This window comes from Periplaneta americana, chromosome 1, assembly GCF_040183065.1.
Source record: "Periplaneta americana isolate PAMFEO1 chromosome 1, P.americana_PAMFEO1_priV1, whole genome shotgun sequence".
Lineage (NCBI taxonomy): Eukaryota > Metazoa > Arthropoda > Insecta > Blattodea > Blattidae > Periplaneta > Periplaneta americana.
The window spans coordinates 99,268,213-99,291,881 of record NC_091117.1 but is presented as its reverse complement, the minus strand read 5'-3'; the positions used below and the strand labels follow the sequence as shown (position 1 = coordinate 99,291,881).

Below are 23,669 nucleotides of genomic sequence, written 5' to 3'. Positions count from 1 at the left end.
TAAAAAACAAAAATACCATAGAATTTTAAATTCAAATACAACAATAGTAATATACAGTAGCATTAACTGTAATTTACAGATCTCCAAGCTTTGAAGATAAAACAAATTTTTTAGACAGCCTTGAACATTTTCTACATTTTAATAAACACGATAATTATGTAATAATTGGAGATATAAATATACTAATGTTAGATAATTTGGATAAATTTGGCAATAGATATACAGATATTTTGCTTAAACATGGATTTTTACAATATTTAAAATCAGCCACCCGTATATCAAAACAATCTGTCTCGTGTATTGATCATATATTTTTCAAATCCAACAATAACTTAAAACTGGTGTTTATTGCAGTTCAATTACTGACCATTTTCTTGAATTCGGAATTTTAAGTACATTTAAAATACAACATAATAATTCAGAAACTAATAGAGATACTAATGTCTGACACGAACAAACAAAACTGGGAAAATGTTTACACATGCCAAGATGCTGATTATGCTTTTAATATATTTCATGAACAATTAAATTGTCATATTACAAAAATAAATTACAGTCCTCACAAAAAATTTCCAATAAATTTTAAAAAATAAAACCATGGATTACTATTGGTTTAATTCGTTCTATTCGTAAGAGTGATAAATTAACGAATAAGGTTAGAAAGCAGCTACTTAATAGTATATTATCAATTAAATACAAAACTTATAGAAATATCTTGACTACTCTTATCAGAACTACAAAAACTAAGTATTATGAAAAAAAATATATGAACAACCAACATGATCCAAAAAAAGTTTGGAAAATAGTGAATAAAGCTACAAACACTATTTCCACAAATCATTCTACACCAATAGAAATCATTAACTCAAATGGTGTATCAGTTTTCAATGAAAACGAGATTGCTAATAGTTTTAATAATTATTTTACCACAATAGATCAACAAATTGTAAATCACTTACAAAACCATGTTCAAGATACTAAAATTACAAACTTCAACCAATCACTATCCACTACCTCAATGTTTATGTTTCCAATTAAGGAAAATGAATTAATTTCTATTATTGATAAATTAAAACTAACGTTTCTCCTGGTAACGATGGCATAGCCAGTTCCATCTATCACTTTTATATATAATTAATTTGTGTATCATTCAGGGTGTTCTTCCTACAAAACTGGAAACTGCTATTATAATTCCCTTATATAAGCCAGAAGATCGGACTGATTTAAACAATTATAGACCTGCTTCTCTGATGCCATCTCTTGATAAACTAATAGAAAGATGCGTTAAAAAATAGTTAGTAAACTTACTTACTTACTTACAAATGGCTTTTAAGGAACCCGAAGGTTCATTGCCGCCCTCACATAAGCCCTCCAGCGGTACCTATCCTGTGCAAGATTAATCCAGTCTCTATCATCATACCCCACCTCCCTCAAATCCATTTTAATATTATCTTCCCATCTACGTCTCGGCCTCCCTAAAGGTCTTTTTCCCTCCGGTCTCCCAACTAACACTCTATATGCATTTCTGGTTTCGCCCATACGTGCTACATGCCCTGCCCATCTCAAACGTCTGGATTTAATGTTCCTAATTATGTCAGGTGAAGAATACAATGCGTGCAGTTCTATGTTGTGTAACTTTCTCCATTCTCCTGTAACTTCATCCCGCTTAGCCCCAAATATTTTCCTAAGCACCTTATTCTCAAACACCCTGAACCTATGTTCCTCTCTCAGAGTGAGAGTCCAAGTTTCACAACCATACAGAAGAACCGGTAATATAACTGTTTTATAAATTCTAACTTTCAGATTTTTGGACAGCAGACTGGATGATAAGAGCTTCTCAACCGAATAATAACGCGCATTTCCCATATTTATTCTGCGTTTAATTTTCTCCAGAGTGTCATTTATATTTGTTACTGTTGCTCCAAGATATTTGAATTTTTCCACCTCTTCGAAGGATGAATCTCCAATTTTTATATTTCCATTTCGTACAATATTCTGGTCACGAGACATAATCATATACTTTGTCTTTTCATGACTTTTAAACTATCTAGAAAAAAAAACAACATTTTGAGCGAATTTAAATTCGAATTTCGTACATCTAAAGGGACAAATGTAGCTATTCTAGCTGTTACGTGGAGTTTAGTTTAGTAGATTATTTTACGACGCTTTATCAACAGCTTAGGTTATATAGCGTCTGAATGATATGACGGTGATAATGCCGGTGAAATGAGTCTGGGGTCCAACACCGAAAGTTACCCAGCATTTGCTCATATTGGGTTGAGGGAAAACCCCGGAAAAAACCTCAACCAGATAACTTTCCCTGACCGGGAATCGAACCCGGGCCACCTGGTTTCTCGGCTAGACGCGCTAACCGTTACTCCACAGGTGTGGACGCTGTTACGTGGAATATTATGAGAAAATTAGATATGGAAAATAAATGTTTAGGAATATTTCTTGATTTGAAAAAAAGCTTTGTACAGTTAATCACGATATCCTTCTTTCAAAATTAGAAAATATTGGTATTAGAGGACTTGCACTCAAACATTTTCGTTAATATTTAGGAAATAGATATCAAAAAAGTCAAAATTGGCAATTATAATAGCAATTATAAATTGATCGCTATTGGAATTCCGCAAGGACCTATCTTATTTATAATATAACTGTAAAATATCACCTTGAATGTATGTCATATGTTAATAATTTGTTGAAAATTGATCCATAGAAATATGGTGGTAATATATTTTCTTTTGCAGATGATACTGTATTAACATTTAATGGGGAAAATTGGGATAACACTTATTTAAATGCTAGCAATGGAATTAACGTAGTAAAAAATTGGCTTGACTCCTATCTCTTGTCCTAAAATACTAATAAAACTATCTATATTCCATTTTCTTTAACAATGAAAGATTTACTTCCACTTATGAATAATTATCACTTAGTAATACATAATATTTCATGTAATGAATTAACAAATAATTATTGTAATTGCCCGCATCTAACACCTTCCACACAAGTCAAATATTTAGGAATTATTATAGATCAGTATTTACGTTGGGATAAATAAATTGATTTTATGTGTACAAGCATAAAAAAGACAATTTATAAATTCATAATACTTCGAAATTTTATGACTAAGAATGCACTTTGAATAATAATTTTACTTTAATACAATCATTCATACAATATGGTATAATAAATTGGGGTGGAGTAGCAACATCTGTACTTAATCCATTAATTTTATTACACAGAAGATTAATAAAAATTTGTCTGACCAAAAATATGGATTACCCAACAAATTTAATTTATACAGATTTTGAAGTATTAACTATTTAAGAAATTTATAAATATAATTTACTAACTAATGGTAAAACCCCAGGAGAGGACGGAATATGGAATGAATACCTGAAATATGGATCAGAATCTCTAACACGCCCAATCACCATACTATTCAACAGAATACTGCAAGAGGAAATTATACCTGAACAATGGACAACAAGCACCATTCTACTATACAAGAAAGGCCCAAACGACGATCTAAATAACTATAGGCCTATAAGCCTCATGTCCAATCTGTACAAATTGTTCTCAAAGATATTAACAAGAAGGCTCACAAAAACTCTAGATGAAAATCAGCCCAACGAGCAATTAGGCTTTCGATCAGGATTTAGCACTGCAGACCACCTTCAAGCTGTAAACCAGATCATAGAGAAATCCCATGAATTCAACCTGCCACTGCACATAGCATTTGTCGACTACAGCAAAGCGTTCGACTCGGTCGAACATACAAGCGTACTGCAAGCACTGGAAAAACAAGGAATCGAAGCAAAGTACATCAGAATCCTAAACAAACTAAACGCTCAGAGCAAAGCAAAAGTGAAGACGGAAAAAGAGGGCAAATTTTTCGGCTATGTAGGGGAGTAAAGCAAGGCGATCCAATCTCAACGAAACCGTCCACAAGCGTATTACAAGAAATCTTCAGGAAGCTCAAATGGGATACAAAATATGGCATTATAATAAATGGCAGAAGATTAACCAACCTAAGATTCGCGGATGATGTACTGTTTGCCAGGTCGCCAAACGAACTACAGCAAATGCTTATCGAACTGAACGAGCTCAGCAACTGTGTTGGGCTCTCAATCAATTACAATAAAACAAAAATAATGTCAAATTGAACGCCAACACCAATCTCAGTGCTAGGAACAGAGATAGAACACGTGGACGATTACATCTACCTAGGGCAAACTGTCTACTTAACCAAGGGATGGAGAAAATAATACAAAGGAGAATAACACAATCCTGGAAAGCCTTCTGGGCGCTAAAGTTTATACTTCTCGACAGGTCCATAAACCGCAGACTCAGACTGGAGGCTCTTAACTCCTGTGTATTCCCGGTGCTAACATGCGGTTGCCAAACCAGGGCACTCACAGAGAGGCAAAAGATGAACATCGAAATATGCCAAAGGAAAATGGAAAGGAAGATAGTTGGCGTTTCACTGAAAGACAAGGTCTCCAACACGGCACTGCAGAAAATTACAGCTTCTGAGAACATCACAGAAAAAGCCCTCATAACGAAGTGGAAGTGGGGTGGTCATGTAGCAAGGCAGCAACAAGGCAGATGGGCGCGAGAAACCACCATGTGGGACCTGTACATAGGAAGGAAAACACAAGGCAGGCCAAGAAGAAGATGGGCAGATACATTCAAGCAGCAGCTGGGAGGGAACTGGTCAACCATCGCCCGCAACAGGAACGAGTGGAGACAGATAGTGAACAAACTCATATAGAACTAAAGTTTGACAAACTCTAGTGTATCTCACATAGTGAATGTGAATGTAAATATTGTTAGCGTGAAATAGTTCATCATGTGACCCACACCAACCGAGCTTCCCCTCCTGTAGGATGCCCTAGCCCTTCATGGGATACAGTGGCTTCATTCATTCATTCATTCATTCATTCATTCATTCATTCATTCATTCATTCATTCATTCATTCATTCATTCATTCATTCAACTTACTACCACAGAAATCAAATAAAACATAAATCTAATCGATATGAATATCGTACTCGAAGACAAAAGTCTACTTTCCCATTAATTGAGCCTAAATGTCATACAAGTGCAGCTCTTAAACATGGTGCTAGTTCCGGCCAAAGACTTTATAATAAAATTACAAACCATTTTCCAAATTTGAAATATTTTAAAATTGAAGCTTTTAAAAAATGAATTTTTAAAATTATTCATGATATATAATATTAACAAATGTGTGTATTTTGTTACCTTTTATTTCTGTCGACTATATTCATATTTTTATTGAATATCACTGGCTTCTGTCTGATTGTCAATTTATATTAAATGTGTTTGTTTCTCTCTTTTTCTCTTTCTTCTGTTTTCTTGCTCTTGTGTGTTATTTATTGGTTTGAATTAAGTTACTTACCGTACTTAGTAAATGTCCTTGTAAATTTTATATTATATTATTGACTAAGATCACACCTTACACGAGCTTGGCTCTTACGGTAGTGGCTAGAAACATTTTAATTTGTACTCACTAGGTAGCTAGCTAGCTAAGTTAAATAAATTGTCGCCAAGTGCATAAGTTTACGCAGAATTACGTGTATTTTCAATCATTTGTCGACAAGAACAGCAGGAGAAATACCAGGACAATAAGGGGAACAAGGGGAGCACAAGTTGAACGAGGGAAAGCCGAGAAGAATAAGGGAAAGAAGAGAAAAAGGGAAAGACCAGGAGAACAAGGGAAAGACGAGGAGAACAAGAGAAAGGCAATGAGAACAAGGCAAAGATAATGAGAACAAGGGGAACATAAGGAGAACACATGTAGAACAAGGGGAATACAAGTAGAACAATAAAATACAAGTAGAACAATAAAATACAAGTAGAACAAGATCAATGAGAATACAAGTAACTGAATAGTAATACAAGGATAACAAGAAGAGTACAAGGAGAATAATGGAATTACAAGCAGAATAAGGGGAATACAGAGGAGAAGGGAAGGAATGTTTAAAAAAGTTAAGTTTTATTTAACGACGCTAGCAACTGCCGAGGTTATATCAGCGTCGCCGGTGTACCGGAATTTTGTCCCGCAGGAGTTCTTTTACATGCCAGTAAATCTACTGACGTGAGCCTGTCGCATTTAAGCACACTTAAATGCCATCGACCTGGCTCGGAATCGAACCCGCAACCTCGGGAATAGTAGGCCAGCGCTATACCAACTCCGACAACTAGACCGACGAAGAAAATGAAAAGGGGAACAAGAGAACTAGAGGAATACGAGAAGAACAAGGGGAAGACAAGGAGAACAAGAGAACATGGGGAGAACAAAGAGAAAAAGGAGACAAGAAAAACAAAGGGAACAGAATAGCAAGAGAGGTTTGCACTTTTATGTGACTGCTAATTCCTAAGTTACTCCCTCCACACCCAGAGAGGAGGAAGGCGTAGTTCTACGTCAAAATCAGAGAGTGTTTTGAGAATCCCAATGCAGTCTGGCAGTAAATGTATTTTTTGCAAGAGCATAGAGACAGTTATTTTTATCTCCAAAAATAAGTTCGAAAATTCGTTATAGAGGGGTCAATATAATATTAATTACTAAGCTGCCTCTTTAAGGAAAGAAATGTCATGTTTAATAACTGAAGTTTCTTTACGACAGAAGCATTATAATATCCTCGTTAAGTATAAAATAAAACTTATATTGTAATTCGTTAATTTCCTACAACTAGATTAATTTCACAAGTCGATTTTGCATAATAATAATAATAATAATAATAATAATAATAATAATAATAATAATAATAATAATAATAATAATAATAATAGAAGTGAATAATGACATTAATGTCATTGTGATTGTTGAAGTTATCAGTCAAGGTAAAGTGAAGCTGGTAATATTCACAACTAACTTGATCACTGAAACTCATTAGCTCGTGTCGCAGCCTTAAAAAAAGTTATAGTTCTTGTAGGTTAATACGGCTCAGAAGTAATTTTCATCTTCCTAACTGAGTTTGTGTTACAGATTTATAAAAAGATATTATGTTGCCTGTATATCTAAAGGTCTTCAGAATACGTTCATCCCTTTATATTTTTAACAATGGAACTAAAAACACAATGAAGAATCTGGCGAGTAAGTATAGTGTTCGATCACGGCATATTGTTCTCTGTCTCGCAACTCATAACTGGCAGTGTCGTATGTCTGAGTGGAGTTCACACAATCATGAACTTATTTTTCGCTCAATTGAAAGCTCTCCTATCTGTTGTAGGGGGATTTGGCACTTTTACGGTGACACACGACATCACGAACTACACGAGGGCGGTGGTGTTTGAGCGCGTGGGCAAGACGACGAATATTGCCATCAGATTCTCTATTGTGTCCATTTCTCTCGGAGGAGCAGACACTACGAGGTATGGTATTCAAAGCACTGTCAACGGAATGTTTCTTTAATGTCGGAAATCAATGTAGTAGCACAGTTTAGTATATACAGTTGCAAAGCTTGGGATGATTTTTTGCATTTCTCGCTATAGTTGCTAGCCGCTTGGAGCGCTGTGAGTACTAGGAACAATAGACTGTGTCACTGCCATCGTGATCTAATACAAGCCGTAAGGAAGACCATGTAACTCGCTTAACCTGATCACGAAGGGTGGCGTTTCAACCATATAAATTAGTTGGAATGCATAAACAGTAACATATATTTGTCTAAAATGTAGTATAATTGCATTAATAAAATTTAAAACAATGATTATGAGGCACTTCAGACATAAATCACTTGTGAGTTAAGATGAAATATTATTTTTGGTGTGAAAATTACGTTGTTCGTATGTGTAATACTTGCCTTTAGTTCGACTAAATATTGCGAAATTCTTGTACATCCATTTATGCACGATTCAATAATTTTCAGTTGCATCGCACGGATATTTAGATATGTTGAAATTATAGGTTATGTTTACTGTCCCAGTTGCCCCTTTCTGTCTAATTTTAGTGGTCTCCAATGTCCTGCCATTCATATGGAAATATTATAGGTTATGTTTACTATATCTTATATTCCTAAATTCGCAATTATACATTATAATTAAGCATAATGTCATGTATGATACTCCGCACATTCAATTTGTCTGTATTTTAATACTACAATTGAGTACTGAATTATTGTATTTATCTACTACCTAAGAGACGAAGTAACAATCGTACGTACACTAATTTCATAGGAGTGGTATGATAAATTTTCTGTCTTTATTAAGGAAGGTAGATGTGCTATATTAAATCACAATATAAATTCTTTTTTATTAAACCTCAAAACAGCTTCCATTCTAAACTTAAAATTTTGATGCGAAAAGATGATGTTAACATATAAAATTCTCTTCACATTAAAATAACACAGTTTTGTAATTATTTCTGCAACATAGGCTATTATGCAACAAGACGTAAAGGGAACTTATGGACACATTACACTAAATAAAACTTAGCTATGATACGCAATAAAGTTATAATATAATAATTCACTAAGCTCCATACACTAAAATAGAAAACCCGAACATATATTACGGCCTGGTCTAGATCGAAAAGGCATTGACTGTGCCGTATTTCGCATTGTTATGAAAAGTTGTGTAAACTGTAAAATGTTCGTTATCGGTTGTAATAACTGTAAATGGCTAAAATACAATAATTTGAATAATAATAATAATAATAATAATAATAATAATAATAATAATAATAATAATAATAATAATAATAATAATAATAATATGGGACAAGGAGACTTTTGTAGCACTATAAATTCTAAGAAAAAGAGGTCAGAGTTATCCTTCTTCCGAAGGTGAGTTTATAAAATATAATATATAGCCTACTTTATGAAAATAATATATAAAATTATGTATTTCGTATTTCAATAGTGGAAGGAAGGTGTTCATTTTTTAAAAGAACACAATATCAAAAGTGAAGGGAAGGAAACAATTGAGGATGAGCCACGTTCAGGTCGGCCATTGACAAGCAGAAGCCCAGAAATGATCGAAAAAGTGCGACAAATGTTGGCACAAGATCGGCGACTGACTCTAAGATTGATTGCGGAGGAATTGGACATTAGCAAGGACACGGTGCACACCATCGTCCGCGATGATTTGGGTAAGCGGATGATCTGCTCCCGATTTGTGCCCCACAAGCTCACAGATGAGCAGAAAGCGAAACGGATGGAAACTTCTGGTGATTTCATTTCCATGTGTGACCAGGATCCATTGGTTCTGAAAACCATCGTCACGGGAGATGAGACCTGGTACTACCAGTTCGATCCGGAATCAAAACGGCAATCGATGTCATAGTGTTCACCGACTTCCCCGCGACCAAAAAAAAAAACTGTCTGCAAAAATCCAAGGAGAAAACACTGTTGATCGTCTTCTTCGACAACAACGGCATCATCCACAAGGATCTTGTTCCTGCAGGTCAAACCATTAATGCTGCATTTCACCAGTACGTTTTGAACCGATTGCTACAGCGTATCCGGCGGATTCGGCCAGAGTAGCACAGGACTGGAAAATGGATGCTGCTCCATGACAATGCCCCTGCACACTGTGCGATCCGTGTGCACCAATTCCTGGCTCAGAAGATGGTAACTGTTCTTGAACACCCTCCGTACTCCCCTGATCTGGCTCCTGCGGCCTTCTTCCTGTTTCCCCGCTTGAAGGCGGCCATGAAAGGTGAACGTTTTGCGGACGTGAATGCCATCAAAGACTAAAAAGTTCGGTGAATGCTATCAGAAAACAAACAAAACAAAGATACAAACAAATTTTCTTTATTGCCCTCTCTACAACACACTTTTGACAACGTTCGTACAGCTTCTGGAAACTATCAGCAAAGGCCTCCTGTGGAATCGATCTCAGAACGGCTGTCACACGATCTTTGATGGCATTCACGTCCGCAAAACGTTCACCTTTCATGGCCGCCTTCAAGCGGGGAAACAGGAAGAAGTCCGCAGCAGCCAGATCAGGGGAGTACGGAGGATGTTCAAGAACAGTTACCATCTTCTGAGCCAGGAATTGGAAAAGTTCGGTGAATGCTATCAGAAAACAAACAAAACAAAGATACAAACAAATTGTCTTTATTGCCCTTCAAAATAGTCGCCACCCGCTACAACACACTTTTAACAACGTTCGTACAGCTTCTGGAAACTATCTCAAAGGTCTCCTGTGGAATCGATCGCAGAACGGCTGTCACACGATCTTTGATGGTATTCACGTCCGCAAAACGTTCACCTTTCATGGCCGCCTTCAAGCGGGGAAACAGGAAGAAGTCCCCAGGAGCCAGATCGGGGATTTACGGAGGGTGTTCAAGAACAGTTACCATCTTCTGAGCCAGGAATTGGCGCACACGGATCGCACAGTGTGCAGGGGCATTGTCATGGAGCAGCATCCATTTTCCAGTCCTGTGCAACTCTGGCCGAACTCGCCGGATACGCTGTAGCAATCGGTTCAAAACGGACTGGTAAAATGCAGCATTAATGGTTTAACCTGCAGGAACAAATTCCTTGTGGATGATGCCGTTGTCGAAGAAGGCGATCAACAGTGTTTTCTCCTTGGATTTTTGCAGACGGCTTTTTTTGGTCGCGGGGAAGTCGGTGAACACCATGACATCGATTGCCGTTTTGATTCCGGATCGAACTGGTAGTACCAGGTCTCATCTCCCGTGACGATGGTTTTCAGAACCAATGGATCCTGGTCACACATGGAAATGAAATCACCAGAAGTTTCCATCCGTTTCGCTTTCTGCTCGTCTGTGAGCTTGTGGGGCACAAATCGGGAGCAGATCATCCGCTTACCCAAATCTCCGCGGACGATGGTGTGCACCGTGTCCTTGCTAATGTCCAATTCCTCCGCAATCAATCTTAGAGTCAGTCGCCGATCTTGTGCCAACATTTGTCGCACTTTCTCGATCATTTCTGGGGTTCTGCTTGTCGATGGCCGACCTGAACGTGGCTCATCCTCAATTGTTTCCTTCCCTTCACGGAAGCGTTTAAACCATTCGTAAACACATTTTCTGCTCACGGCTTCCCTCCCGTACACCTGCACCAACATTCCATGTGTCTCCGTTGCAGTCTTCCCCAATTTGTAGCAGAACTTGATGTTTACACGTTGCTCCATTGCGCTGTGACACGTCCTCTCACACTGACTACGTTCAACTGGTCGCAGTCTGATTACACTGCCAGTCACATGCATTGCATGCTGTGTATAGTTTCTCCCCAAGTCTCTGAAGAACCATGCGCATGCGCAAGCACATGCGCCAAGTTGCCGTTCAGATATGACACCATTCACCGAACTTTTTAGACACACCACGTATAATTATTTTGAATAACTATTACTAAGGGTGTGATTTTACGGTGATTATTTTACCCTGATTTCGGTGATTAAATTGGTTTAATTTCGGTGAATATTTCTTTAAAAAAAAAACAAGCAATTTCGCGCGTATTTCGCACTTTAAGGAACTTAAATAATGACATAACATTTTTGAAAAACTATATTGAGATAATCCCTTTTAAACTAACAAATAATTGTTTGCATCTTTAATTAAATTTATAATTCAATTTTCTTCAACTGTGAGAAGGTGATGACACTGCCCTCTCGATCTCACGAAGGTAGTTGTTGTGGGGAAGAGAAATGACCGTTGACTGATTACTCTGTTCTCTGAAAGAAGTACTAAAATTATGTTTACATCACTGCCAGATATCACACGCTGAACGATCAAATATGTAGTAATGTTCATATAATATATTTTATAACGAAAAAGAATCGAGTTTTATTTGAAAGTGAATCATTTTTCGTGTGAATTCTCCATGAAAACGTTTTTTTAATCTAGTGATTGTGAAGTAATTTCGTGGATTTCTACCAATTTCGCCAAAATTCGCGAATATATTTCACTTAATTTTGAACTTTTATTAAGGAATTTACATTTTCGATGCATAATATTAAGTTTCTAATACATTTCGCACATATCGTTAATACCATAAAATCACACTCCTATCTATGACAAAGTCGAGCGCGACGTAATATCACTGCTGCCGCATTTTACTAAAGACTTTCCAAGAAGTAATGTTACTACGGCAGAATGCTAAATAGCGTTACTATTTTCTTCGTGAAATCTGCCTGTCTGACTTTTCTATGTCCCAGCCAACTTGTTCTTGATGTAAACAAAGGATGGAGAAATCTTCTATTATAACAGCACAGCACTGGCAGAAAGAAGTATGTGCTTCAGTTCAGACTCTGTACATAAGTTTACGCAACACTTAGATGTCAGTACTGTATAATCTGTGAGCAGAAACTGGCTGACCTTTCTACCAATGTTTCTCACGTTTGTGATAAAAACTTAGGATGTCATATTATAACACTAAAAGGGGTGCTCATATTCCACTGTTACACTTTTATCATGTAATACTATTTTTGATCAATAAAACAGTACGAGAGGACATGTTTCAACCACTGCCTGCTGGATCGCATCTTATAGCTGCGTAAACTGCCTACTCAAAGTTATTTTGCCACTAGGTGGCAGGCAGTAACCACTACTATTAACATTATCAGTATATGCAAAGTCACTACCTGCCACCTAGTGGCTATTCGAGCATAACCGTTGATTGGGCAGGCAATGTAAAGAGCCATAGGATGTAATCCAGCAGGCAGTGGTTTCAACCAATCATGACTGTTTATAGCTACAATTTTATCACTTCCCTAGAATTTGTTTGATTTTATCACTTTCCCAACATTTGTTTCTTTGTTTGCCAATATTTCAAACTGTAAATTCTTTACGGTATTATAAAATATGCTTTAGAAAGTCATTTGTTTTCCGCATAAATAGTCAACTGAAAATGTCGGCTCCGTTCAAACGTTTTGGTGAAACTAACATTACTGAAATAGAATTTTAGCAAGTCAATTACTATTTTGTTGTATTAGAGTACTTTATTTCTTCTATTCTTTATATATTTTCTTCTAATCGTGTAATAGTCAATTAAATCCTACTCGAGATTTGGTTTTCTCTAAATAAGTCAAAACTTCCAGTGAGATTACTGTTCATAATCTGGGTACCATTGAGCTCATAAGGTTATTATGAGCACTCCTTTCTTTGGCTAATTATTAAGGAGTAAAATGTTGGAAAGCCACTAAAATGTGCCTCTCATGTATTTTATTAAAACCATAGCACAATAATTCTTTTGCACATTTTATTAATGTTTTGCAGTTTTCCCTTAAGGTTCTCATAATACCCTGATCTACTAATAGTTTCTGGACATCGATATTTTTCACTCTCACAAATTCGTCTCAATAGATAGAATAATCAGAATGTAAGATATCTTTCATGTTTCAGAGACCCACGAGGTTTCGCTATAAAGTTTTACACTGAGGATGGCATCTGGGACCTTGTGGGCAACAACACGCCCATCTTCTTCATACGAGACCCAATGCTCTTCCCTATGTTCATACATTCACAGAAAGGAAACCCCGTAACAAATGTCAGGGTAAGCATTGTTGCAATACATGATTTGTAATAATTATATACGTATTTGAATATGAGATTGGTAAGCAATTTTTTAATTTTCAAGAACATTCATATACGAGTGTTACAATAGTATTGTAAAATCTTTGTTAATGTATGTAATTTTTGCTTGCAATCTAAATATATAGAGCAAATATAAAAAAGCACGCCACTGCATAAAAATTAAAGTTACGGTACCAGTGTTTGTCACATGAAACTGCAAATTCACCCAAAGTATCACATAAATCGTAATGGCTCAACTCTTTTTTTAAGATATTTTTCATAGTTCTTTAGTCAGTGCGTTCATGTAGATATGTAGACACTAAATTCTGACACTTTTGCAGTCCAAGAAACTTTGTAACATACCGGATGCAGATAGAAGGTTGTAAAATTGTAATATTCATGTTCACATATAAGGGCGGTAATCATAGGAAACGAGTAACGCCATCTACTTTGGAACTGCGTCGGAGGTACAGCACATAAATAAACCTTAAAATAGTTATAACCTTTTTTGGGGATTTATCATTCGATGTAGTTTTTCTATTTTGCCAAGTTTAATAATTAATTTAAGATTGTACTAAAAAAAACAAAGTGACGTCTAACTGCAGTTTTACAATTTTATTACTGCTTCTATGACAGTTTCATGCTATGAAAATTGTCGCATACAGGAAACACTAAGAACAACATTGTTCAAGTAAATCACAACGTTACATACGCCTATACAAGTACTGAAATTATACCGCTTGTTCACAAGAGAATGGTGGGGTTTTAAACCTTTACATTTTTTCTATTTTTTTAATTTATAAATTAATGACAAGCTTCAATCGGAAGAATAACTGACCAAGTTTGGTGTATGTACATCATTTAAAGTCCCTCAATGTGCACAAATGCGCACCTCTGGTCACCCGGTACACATCTAAGCAATACTCAAATTTCTGCATGTCTGGTGTAATGTTCTCTACAGCACAAGTGATCCGTCCCTGGAGATCCCAGAGGGAACGAGGTATTTGAGGTACGTAAACCCTATCTTTAACATATGCCCACAAGAGGAAATCACACGGTATTAGATCCGGGGACTGTGGCAGCCACCGGAGAAGATGGTTGTCCGCATCTAAATAGCAATTGTAACGACTACATTTTCCAACAGGATAGAGCTCCCCTTCAGATCCATCATGATGTGACGCCACCTCAATCGTGTTCTTCCACAGCACTGGATTGGACGTACCACAGATGCAGACAACCATATCTTCTGATAGCCGCCACAGTCTCCGGATCTAACAGTGTGATAGTGTGGTAGTGTGGTAGGATCTGTAATCTTACAGGTCGTCATGTTGTAGGATGCCGATATGTTCTGGGACTTTATCACTCTGCGCGAAGAGACTGTGTACCAAGTACTCTGGCTGTTCAGCGACCTCGGCACGCCCGACGGCTTCCGCTACATGCACGGATACGGTTCCAACACATTCAAGATGGTGAATGCCCAGGACGAAGCAGTTTATGTGAAGTTCCATTACCTGGTAATTATTATTATTATTATTATTATTATTATTATTATTATTATTATTATTATTATTATTATACCAATACGAAACTGCTCCGTACAATATGGCACAAATGGTCACTTTAGTTGTGCTCTGTCAGTGAGCTACTGGATAGGTACCGTCAGGCTTAATGTTGCTGTAGCTTCAGCATACATCAAGATCCCATTTTATGCGTGTTTGCAGTCGAATCAAGGCATCCGCAACCTCATGGCTGCCCGGGCCACGGAGCTCGCCGGCACGGACCCCGACTACGCCACCCGTGACTTATACAACGCCATCGCGAATGCAACGTACCCCTCCTGGAACCTCTCTATCCAGGTCATGACCTTCGACGAGGCGGAGAAGTTCAGGTGGAATCCGTTCGACGTCACCAAGGTAATGCACAGCAACAAAGTATAATTTATAAATTCGAAATTTTAAAAGTTAACTTTAAATTACTTTAAATTCGTGAAGTCTCATTCTCCAACAATAGACTACTGGAAATAAGGTAAACATGTCGTCCCTACAAAAGTAAATTAGGTATTTAATAACAAGACCTCGGTCTAAGTCATCGAGCCACCAGAATGAAGTTTGGAACTCACGGAGCATATATGACTTTATGACCCGTGGGTGTGGTGTCACTGCTAGAGTATAGCTGCTTCGTAACGAAATGCATTACTGTCTTTCTTATTGCTGCTTGGCGTGGGTCCTTGTGATCACCATACGTACTTGAGATTCTGTCAATAAAGAAGTATAATTTTCTTATTTATGTATCCATATTAATTAACAAATTTTGTGTTAGTGTTAATTTCACTCTTTTTAAATTCACAGTACTGATGAACATGTCCAAAATTAAGAGCACCAAGCGTTCTCTTCAGAACGAACTTATAGAGAATTTCGGGAAGGAATATATTCTTATTAATGAAAAAACCACTGCATTTTACAAATTGTGCATAAAAGATATAGACTCGATTGTTTTAAAAGCACTGTAATAGCAAAAGGCACATGGAAAATATTATATTACACAGTCACAATAAGAATTCAAGATCATATCCAGACATGGAAAATCAAAAATAATTTCAGCAAGATTTGTGTTTTGTGTATGCCAACATCTGTTTTAACAAGGTCGAAAATAAATATTTCAAAACGTTTCTCGAAAAAACGTAATTCGAATGGAAATAGGAGATGCATTTCTTTCGCTACATTACGAATGTGTCTTGCAATTCGGTGCAACGAATTCGAACTTTATGTACCGCATATTTTTCTTTTTCCTCTCTCTCCCCTCCCCTCCTCCTCCCTCTCATCCTAACACACATACTCAATACAAATGATTATTTTATGTTGTTAAAACATATTATTAAGTCTGGAGTAAATTGAAACATGTAATGTTGGGCAATTACTTTCTGATCTAGAAATGGACTCTATATAACCTATTGTATCTGTAAACGTGAACATTTATTTTATGCCTACTGTGACTGAATGTTTATATGTTGAGGCAAGGAGTAACTGCACGCTTCATCTCTCGTTCCTCTCGATCTACACAACACAGTGATTTGTACATTCGTAGCTTCATGTGTTTCGGTACCCTGGACCGGGATCTGGTAATTACTAAGAAAATACTCGTTCTCAGAGTGTCCTATGATAAGCAGAATAATTTTTACATACTGCACACCAGGTGTTTCAATGTTTTTTTTTTTTTTTAAAGCGGGTCGGTTTAGTCTGATTTGCGTCGGAATTCATATTCATTTGCTGAATAAATAATTGAGTTTTCCTTTCGTGCGCTACCAACTAATAAGGGGCAACCCCCAACCTGAAATGCCAGGGTTTTCTATCATTACCACCTAAGTAAAAATGAAGACAACGCCCGCAATATATATCCAAAAAATGAAGAGAATAACTTAAAGCCTAGTAAGGGTAGTATTGTTTGGCGAATTTTCCTGAAGACAACTCATCTAACTTCCATGTAACTCAAGAAAATAGTGTTTACACTAACAAGGGAACGCTCAACACTGGAAGGTTGCGTAGGACCTTCAGATTTTGCACACTAGTACGTCTTATTAGTGTAAGATGTTGTGCCAAAAAGAAGTTGCGAAAATAATATGCAAGGTATTAAAACGATGTTCCAAATATCGCTGTGAATCTAGCATGGGTAGTTGCGGAGCCTTTTGAGTGTAGCGTCTGGCAGAGAGGGAGAAACAAGGCTGCAACTTAACCTTTGTAAACAGCAGAGTTAAACAAGGTCCATCATAAACAACAAAATATTAACTGATTTCATGGAATTAAATTCATAGTATATTAAATTGGTAAGGTATGTTTAATTATCTCACAAAATTAACCTATAACAGTAGGCATACACAAATACAATACAAGGAACACAGACACAAATTAGTCTGCAAATCTAGTCTTTCAGGTAAAGCTCCCTGTAAAGCAGATTTGAATAATTTCAAGGGAAAAATTGTTCCGGGGCCGGGTATCGATCCCGGGACCTCTGGTTGAACGTACCAGCGCTATGCCAAGTGAGCTACCCGGGAACTCCACCCGAGACCGTCTCAACTTTTCCCTTTATATCCACACAACTCGCGAGGGCTGACGAAACGCCAGAGACCCTCTCGTTGTGGGTCTCTGGAACAATTTTTCCCTTGAAATTATTCAAATCTGCTTTACAGGGAGCTTTACCTGAAATACTAGATTTGCATAATATATACGTTACTGTGTACGTTAACAGAAAACCACAATTCCAAGTCACACAGAGATTGTGTAAACTCGTTGTGGGTCTCTGGCGTTTCGTCAGCCCACGCGACTTGTGTGGATATAAAGGGAAAAGTTGAGACGGTGTCGGGTGGAGATCCCGGGTAGCTCACTTGGCACAGCGCTGGTACGTTCAACCAGAGGTCCCGGGATCGATAGCCGGCCCCGGAACAATTTTTCCCTTGAAATTATTCAAATCTGCTTTACAGGGAGCTTTACCTGAAAGACTAGATTTGCATAATATATACATTACTGTGTACGTTAACAGAAAACCACAATTCCAAGTTACACAGAGATTGTGTGTACTCGTTGTGAGTCTCTGGCGTTTCGTCAGCCCACGCGAGTTGTGTGGATATAAAGGGAAAAGTTGAGACGGTGTCGGGTGGAGTTCCCAGGTAGCTCACTTGGCAGAGCGCTGGTACGTTCAACCAGAGGTCCCGGGATCGATAGCCGGCCCCGGAACAATTTTTCCCTTGAAATTATTCAAATCTGCTTTATAGGGAGCTTTACCTGAAAGTCTAGATTTGCATAATATATACGTTACTGTGTACGTTAACAGAAAACCACAATTCCAAGTCACACAGAGATTGTGTGCACTCGTTGTGGGTCTCTGGAATTTCGTCAGCCCACGCGAGTTGTGTGGATATAAAGGGAAAAGTTGAGACGGTGTCGGGTGGAGTTCCCGGGTAGCTCACTTGGCAGAGCGCTGGTACGTTCAACCAGAGGTCCCGGGATCGATGCCCGGCCCCGGAACAATTTTTCCCTTGAAATTATTCAAATCTGCTTTACAGGGAGCTTTACCTGAAAGACTAGATTTGCATTATATATACGTTACTGTGTACGTTAACAGAAAACCACAATTCCAAGTCACACAGAGATTGTGTGCACTCGTTGTGGATCTCTGGCGTTTCGTCAGCCCACGCGAGTTGTGTGGATATAAAGGGAAAAGTTGAGACGGTGTCGGGTGGAGTTCCCGGGTAGCTCACTTGGCAGAGCGCTGGTACGTTCAACCAGAGGTCCCGGGATCGATAGCCGGCCCCGGAACAATTTTTCCCTTGAAATTATTCAAATCTGCTTTACAGGGAGCTTTACCTGAAAGACTAGATTTGCATAATATATACGTTACTGTGTACGTTAACAGAAAACCACAATTCCAAGTCACACAGAGATTGTGTGTACTCGTTGTGGGTCTCTGGCGTTTCGTCAGCCCACGCGAGTTGTGTGCACGCGAGATCGATACCCGACCCCGGAACAATTTTTCCCTTGAAATTATTCAAATCTGCTTTACAGGGAGCTTTACCTGAAAGACTAGATTTGCATAATATATACGTTACTGTGTACGTTAACAGAAAACCACAATTCCAAGTCACACAGAGATTGTGTGCACTCGTTGTGGGTCTCTGGAATTTCGTCAGCCCACGCGAGTTGTGTGGATATAAAGGGAAAAGTTGAGACGGTGTCGGGTGGAGTTCCCGGGTAGCTCACTTGGCAGAGCGCTGGTACGTACAACCAGAGGTCCCGGGATTCGATACCCGGCCCCGGAACAATTTTTCCCTTGAAATTATTCACAGATTAGTCTTTCTTGAAACCTGTCCCTATCCTTTCTTTATTTCTCTTATTCTATTCTTCTACCCTTTCTGGTTGTTTATACATACTACAGTCTCGCTGAACATAAAGAGATCAAAATTGTGAATTGTTAATGAAATCATTAAAGCACAAATTCTCATTCCACCACGCACAGCAAATAAAACTTTTGTTGCTGCATCCTACATAGTATATTTTAATCCTTAATGTTGCATGTTTAATGGACTCACGTTTTATACTCGGAACCAGTGATTTAAACTATTGCCCATAAGAACATATACTAGAATGCTACGAAGTTCAGGAGAAATTATGTTAGATTATAAACTTGTAGTAATCAATTTCGCTATGACTCAACAATTACTGTGCGTTATATTTTTCGTGTTAGTCTCTTGTGGTCAACTTAAAATTTGATAATCATATAAATGAAAAAATACTTTCTTTCAAAACTCGAATGCAATTTTCAGTACATGTACGTAGCTGTGTGAAGTTACCTACCTTCAAACCTCAAAATTATTTTAAGTATGTAGGCCTACAATGTGAATTTTCTATTCAATTATTAACTAGGCAAATTGATAACTTACCTTTGTTTTAGATATTATGCATCGATGTAATTCTCTCTCTTGACATTGCACTTATAATCCCCTGGCAGAGGGAAAGAGAAGGCCTGATTACCTTACCTCTACTAGATTAAATGATGATAAAAAAATAAAGAAGTAAATACAAGGGTTGGATAAAAAGTTATGGCAACACTGCTGTCACATGACGATGGTGCGTTCGAGAGCTGCCAGCTGTGTGGACATGAACAAGGACTGTTAGATGAGTTAGTGTAGCCAGCAGCGACAGTACTTTGTCAATCTACTGCAGTGTGTAGAACGTTGACTTTCATAGGGATAGTGCGAGCGCCCTAAGACCATGTTTACAAAACTAGAACAATGTTCCTGGATCAAAATTGAAATGGCACGAGGTCGTAGTGCACAAGAATGTTTTGAGGGACTGCGTGAAGCATGTGACGATGCAGCGTTGCCATATCGCACAGTAGCACGATGAATTAAAGCGTTCCGAGAAGGCCTTCATGGACTGGTACCAAAGGGAAGGTGACGAATCGTCGCTATGGACGAAACATGGACTCGCTCGTATGAACCAAACTTGAAACACCAATCAAATGAATGGAAGCATCCTGGTTCTCCTCGTCCAAAGAAAGTGCGCCCTACACAAAGCGCTGTGAAGTAGTTGTTCATTGTGGCGTATGACATTGCTGGGGTAATACTGCACCACGCTCTACCTCCAAGGCAGACGGTAAACGCTGACTACTACTGCAGGTTCCTACAGCACTACCTTCTTCCAGCGCTCGGGAGAAAACGACGACACTTGGTGGTACAGAACCCCATCATTCTTCATGACAATGCAAGGAGTCTCACCGCTGCTTCTGTCAAGGACCTCTTGTGCCGCTGGCAATGGAAGATTCTGGAACATCTACCGTACTCACCCGATATGAGTCCATGCGATTACGATCTCTACGTCAAAGTGAAAGAACCACTGCGAGGAACCCGGCACAATACCAAAGATGAACTTATCTATGCTCTAGGGCAGTCAATACGGAACATCAATAAAGAATGGACGCGCTGATGATGTACGCCGCCTTACAAACATTTGGAAAAAGGTGATAAATAAGGGGGGGACTATATTGAAAGTACGTAAATGTTGTACCCCTGTAAATAAAGTCATGTCAGAAATATCGAACTGTTGCCATTACTTTTTATCCAACATTTGTAAATAAAGAATGAACGAAAGAGAGAGAGAGAGAGGGGGAGAGAGAGAGAGAGGGGGAGAGAGAGAGAGAGAGAAAGAAAGAAAAGAAATAAACAAAGAAAGAAGTAAATAAAGAAAATAATAAATACATTAATGAATAAAGAAGGAAGGAAGAAAGAAAGACGTATCGGTAACTAAATAACTGAGTAATGAATAAGTAAATGAATGAACAAACAAATAAATAAAATTAGTTTTGAAAATAACAGTTTGACCCGTGCGTCTGTCTAGCGGGGAGTGAATGGTATTCCCAATGATCTTGGTTTATGTATGTATTTATTTACAATGCAAGTGGGCAAGCACCCGGTGGCAGTGGTAGGCCTATACACAATATAAACAATACACAATACAATTATACAATTTACAATACAATAAAAATACACAATATAATTACACACAATAATTACAATTAATAATAATACATAAATAACCTAATTAATAAGCGAACCTAATTTTACATTACAACCTACATATGTATAGGCCTTACACAAGTTTCACATTGGTACTGATAATAATCTTTTACTTTACTCTCATCTCACTCACTGTAGTGGCACTATGACACATTTCACTGAAACTTTAGAACACATTTCACTGACACTATATAACACATTTCAACTGATACAATAGAACATATTTCATTGACACTATAAATTATCACTGATCGGAACTATTCACTACACTGTAAAACCATAACTTCACTGACTCACCACGCTTCACTGATAAACAGTTCCAATACGATACCCGTATTCATACTTATAAACAGAACTACATTTAAAGATGTTGATAAAGCGTCGTGAAATAACTACTAAAAAAAAGAACTACATTTAAACTAACATCTAAGACCCTCTTAAAGATAACTCAGAGAAAACGGCTAATAAACTTATCTGTAAATGACAGTGTATAGCCCATACTCCACTACAATATTCATGAAGAATGAATAATTATTATTGCAGTTCTGTACACAAACAGTTTACGAATTCGTTAAAAATTTAAGGTTATTAAAAGTGCCGAAAATGAACAAAGTCTCCCCAGAAATATCAACAGAGACAAAATTCTCACCACACCTGCTTAGCGGATTGATTTCACCAATTTCGGTGAAAACTTCACCGAAGTTAGTCGAAGTTTCGACGTAACATTTCTTTTCGTGTCACAGATCTTGCATTAGCAATGAAGCTTTAAGATGTGGAACAAGTCAAAATTTTACAATATTACAATTAGGCCTACAATTTTTACATTTTTTACAATATTTCACAATTTTTACAGTTTTACAATTCTGTAATTTTCTACAATTTTCTACAATTTTTTTTACAATATTTTGACGAGATATAGTGAGATGAGGTGAGGCCCGAGGAATCGCCAAAAGATTACATGGTATTTGCCTTATGAATGGGGAAAACCTGGGAAAACTCCAACCAGGTAATCAGACCAAAGCGGTTCAAATGAAGTGAGGCCGAGGACTCGCTATAGACCATCCGGCTTCGGTCCCACAGGCTGGGGAAAACCTCGGAAGAAACCATTCAATGAGACCAAAACGGGGGATCCAACTCCAGTCCGAGCGCAGCTCCGGATCAGCAGGCCAGCGAGTCTGCCGATTGAACTATATCGATGGCTCTACTAAAAATATACAGTACATTGCCAATCAGATTATTAAATTTACAAACGCAAATGATTATTCATCAGTTGAGCTATATGTGTATTCTTATAAAGTTGTTAGTTTCGGTATAAATTACTGTATTTGTTATTGATTCTTTGCAAGCTGCATTAACACAGACGTCAATATTAAGCTCTAGTACTGAATAGAACGTTTATAAATAACTTACACCGGGCATTGGATAAAATGTAATCGTGATCATTAGCAATATTGACGTCGCAGGGACAGCGCAGTGAACTGTCTTTGCTTCACCCCCTCCCTTCCATCCAACTCCCAAGAACTCCAGTATATGAGCATCTTTCAGTGGCGAGTTCTCTGTTTAGATTTAGATTGGTTTTTTCCAAAGACTACAACATCTGTCCCGATACGTGTGGTTTTCTAAAATTCTAATGGACATTTATTAATAAAAAATCGGACGACATTATAATGCATTCCATAATTATTATCACGAAATCATAACGCACGAACATATCCAATGCAATTGTAAACGGAAGTGTATATAGTAGAAAATAAGGACAAAAATAATTTTCTTTTCCTAAGGCTGGACGGGGCGAAGCAATTACAACATAAAAAAAAAACAAAATTCAAATAATAGTTTCGGTACTAAAATATGACGAAACAAGATACAAGGGAAAGGAAACTCTATGCAAGTTATATTATTACTTTGGAAATCGCAAAATCATTGAAGTACAATAATGAATGAGATTTCATTGAGACATGTTTGAATGAAGTTTCTAATATTATTTGTCCCGAATAGTGTGATGTTTTTAACAGTATGAAATTATTCACACTGTTAATACAGATGAGGGCAATGGACATTGAAACACTAAGTCAGGGCTGTCGATCAGCGCT

The 23,669-nt window shown here is 37.6% G+C and overlaps 1 protein-coding gene across 2 annotated transcripts in view; it reads left to right on the top strand.

The window, feature by feature from the left end:
* The window catches only part of LOC138698656 (catalase-like), a 120,309-nt gene that overhangs the window by 74,281 nt on the left and 22,359 nt on the right, over positions 1–23,669 (top strand). For both annotated transcript variants that reach the window (XM_069824799.1, XM_069824807.1), the window contains exons 3-6: positions 7,267–7,408; positions 13,341–13,491; positions 14,846–15,025; positions 15,233–15,424. In XM_069824799.1, coding sequence (XP_069680900.1) covers positions 7,267–7,408; positions 13,341–13,491; positions 14,846–15,025; positions 15,233–15,424 — 665 coding nt within the window. The remainder of the gene's footprint in view (positions 1–7,266; positions 7,409–13,340; positions 13,492–14,845; positions 15,026–15,232; positions 15,425–23,669) is intronic.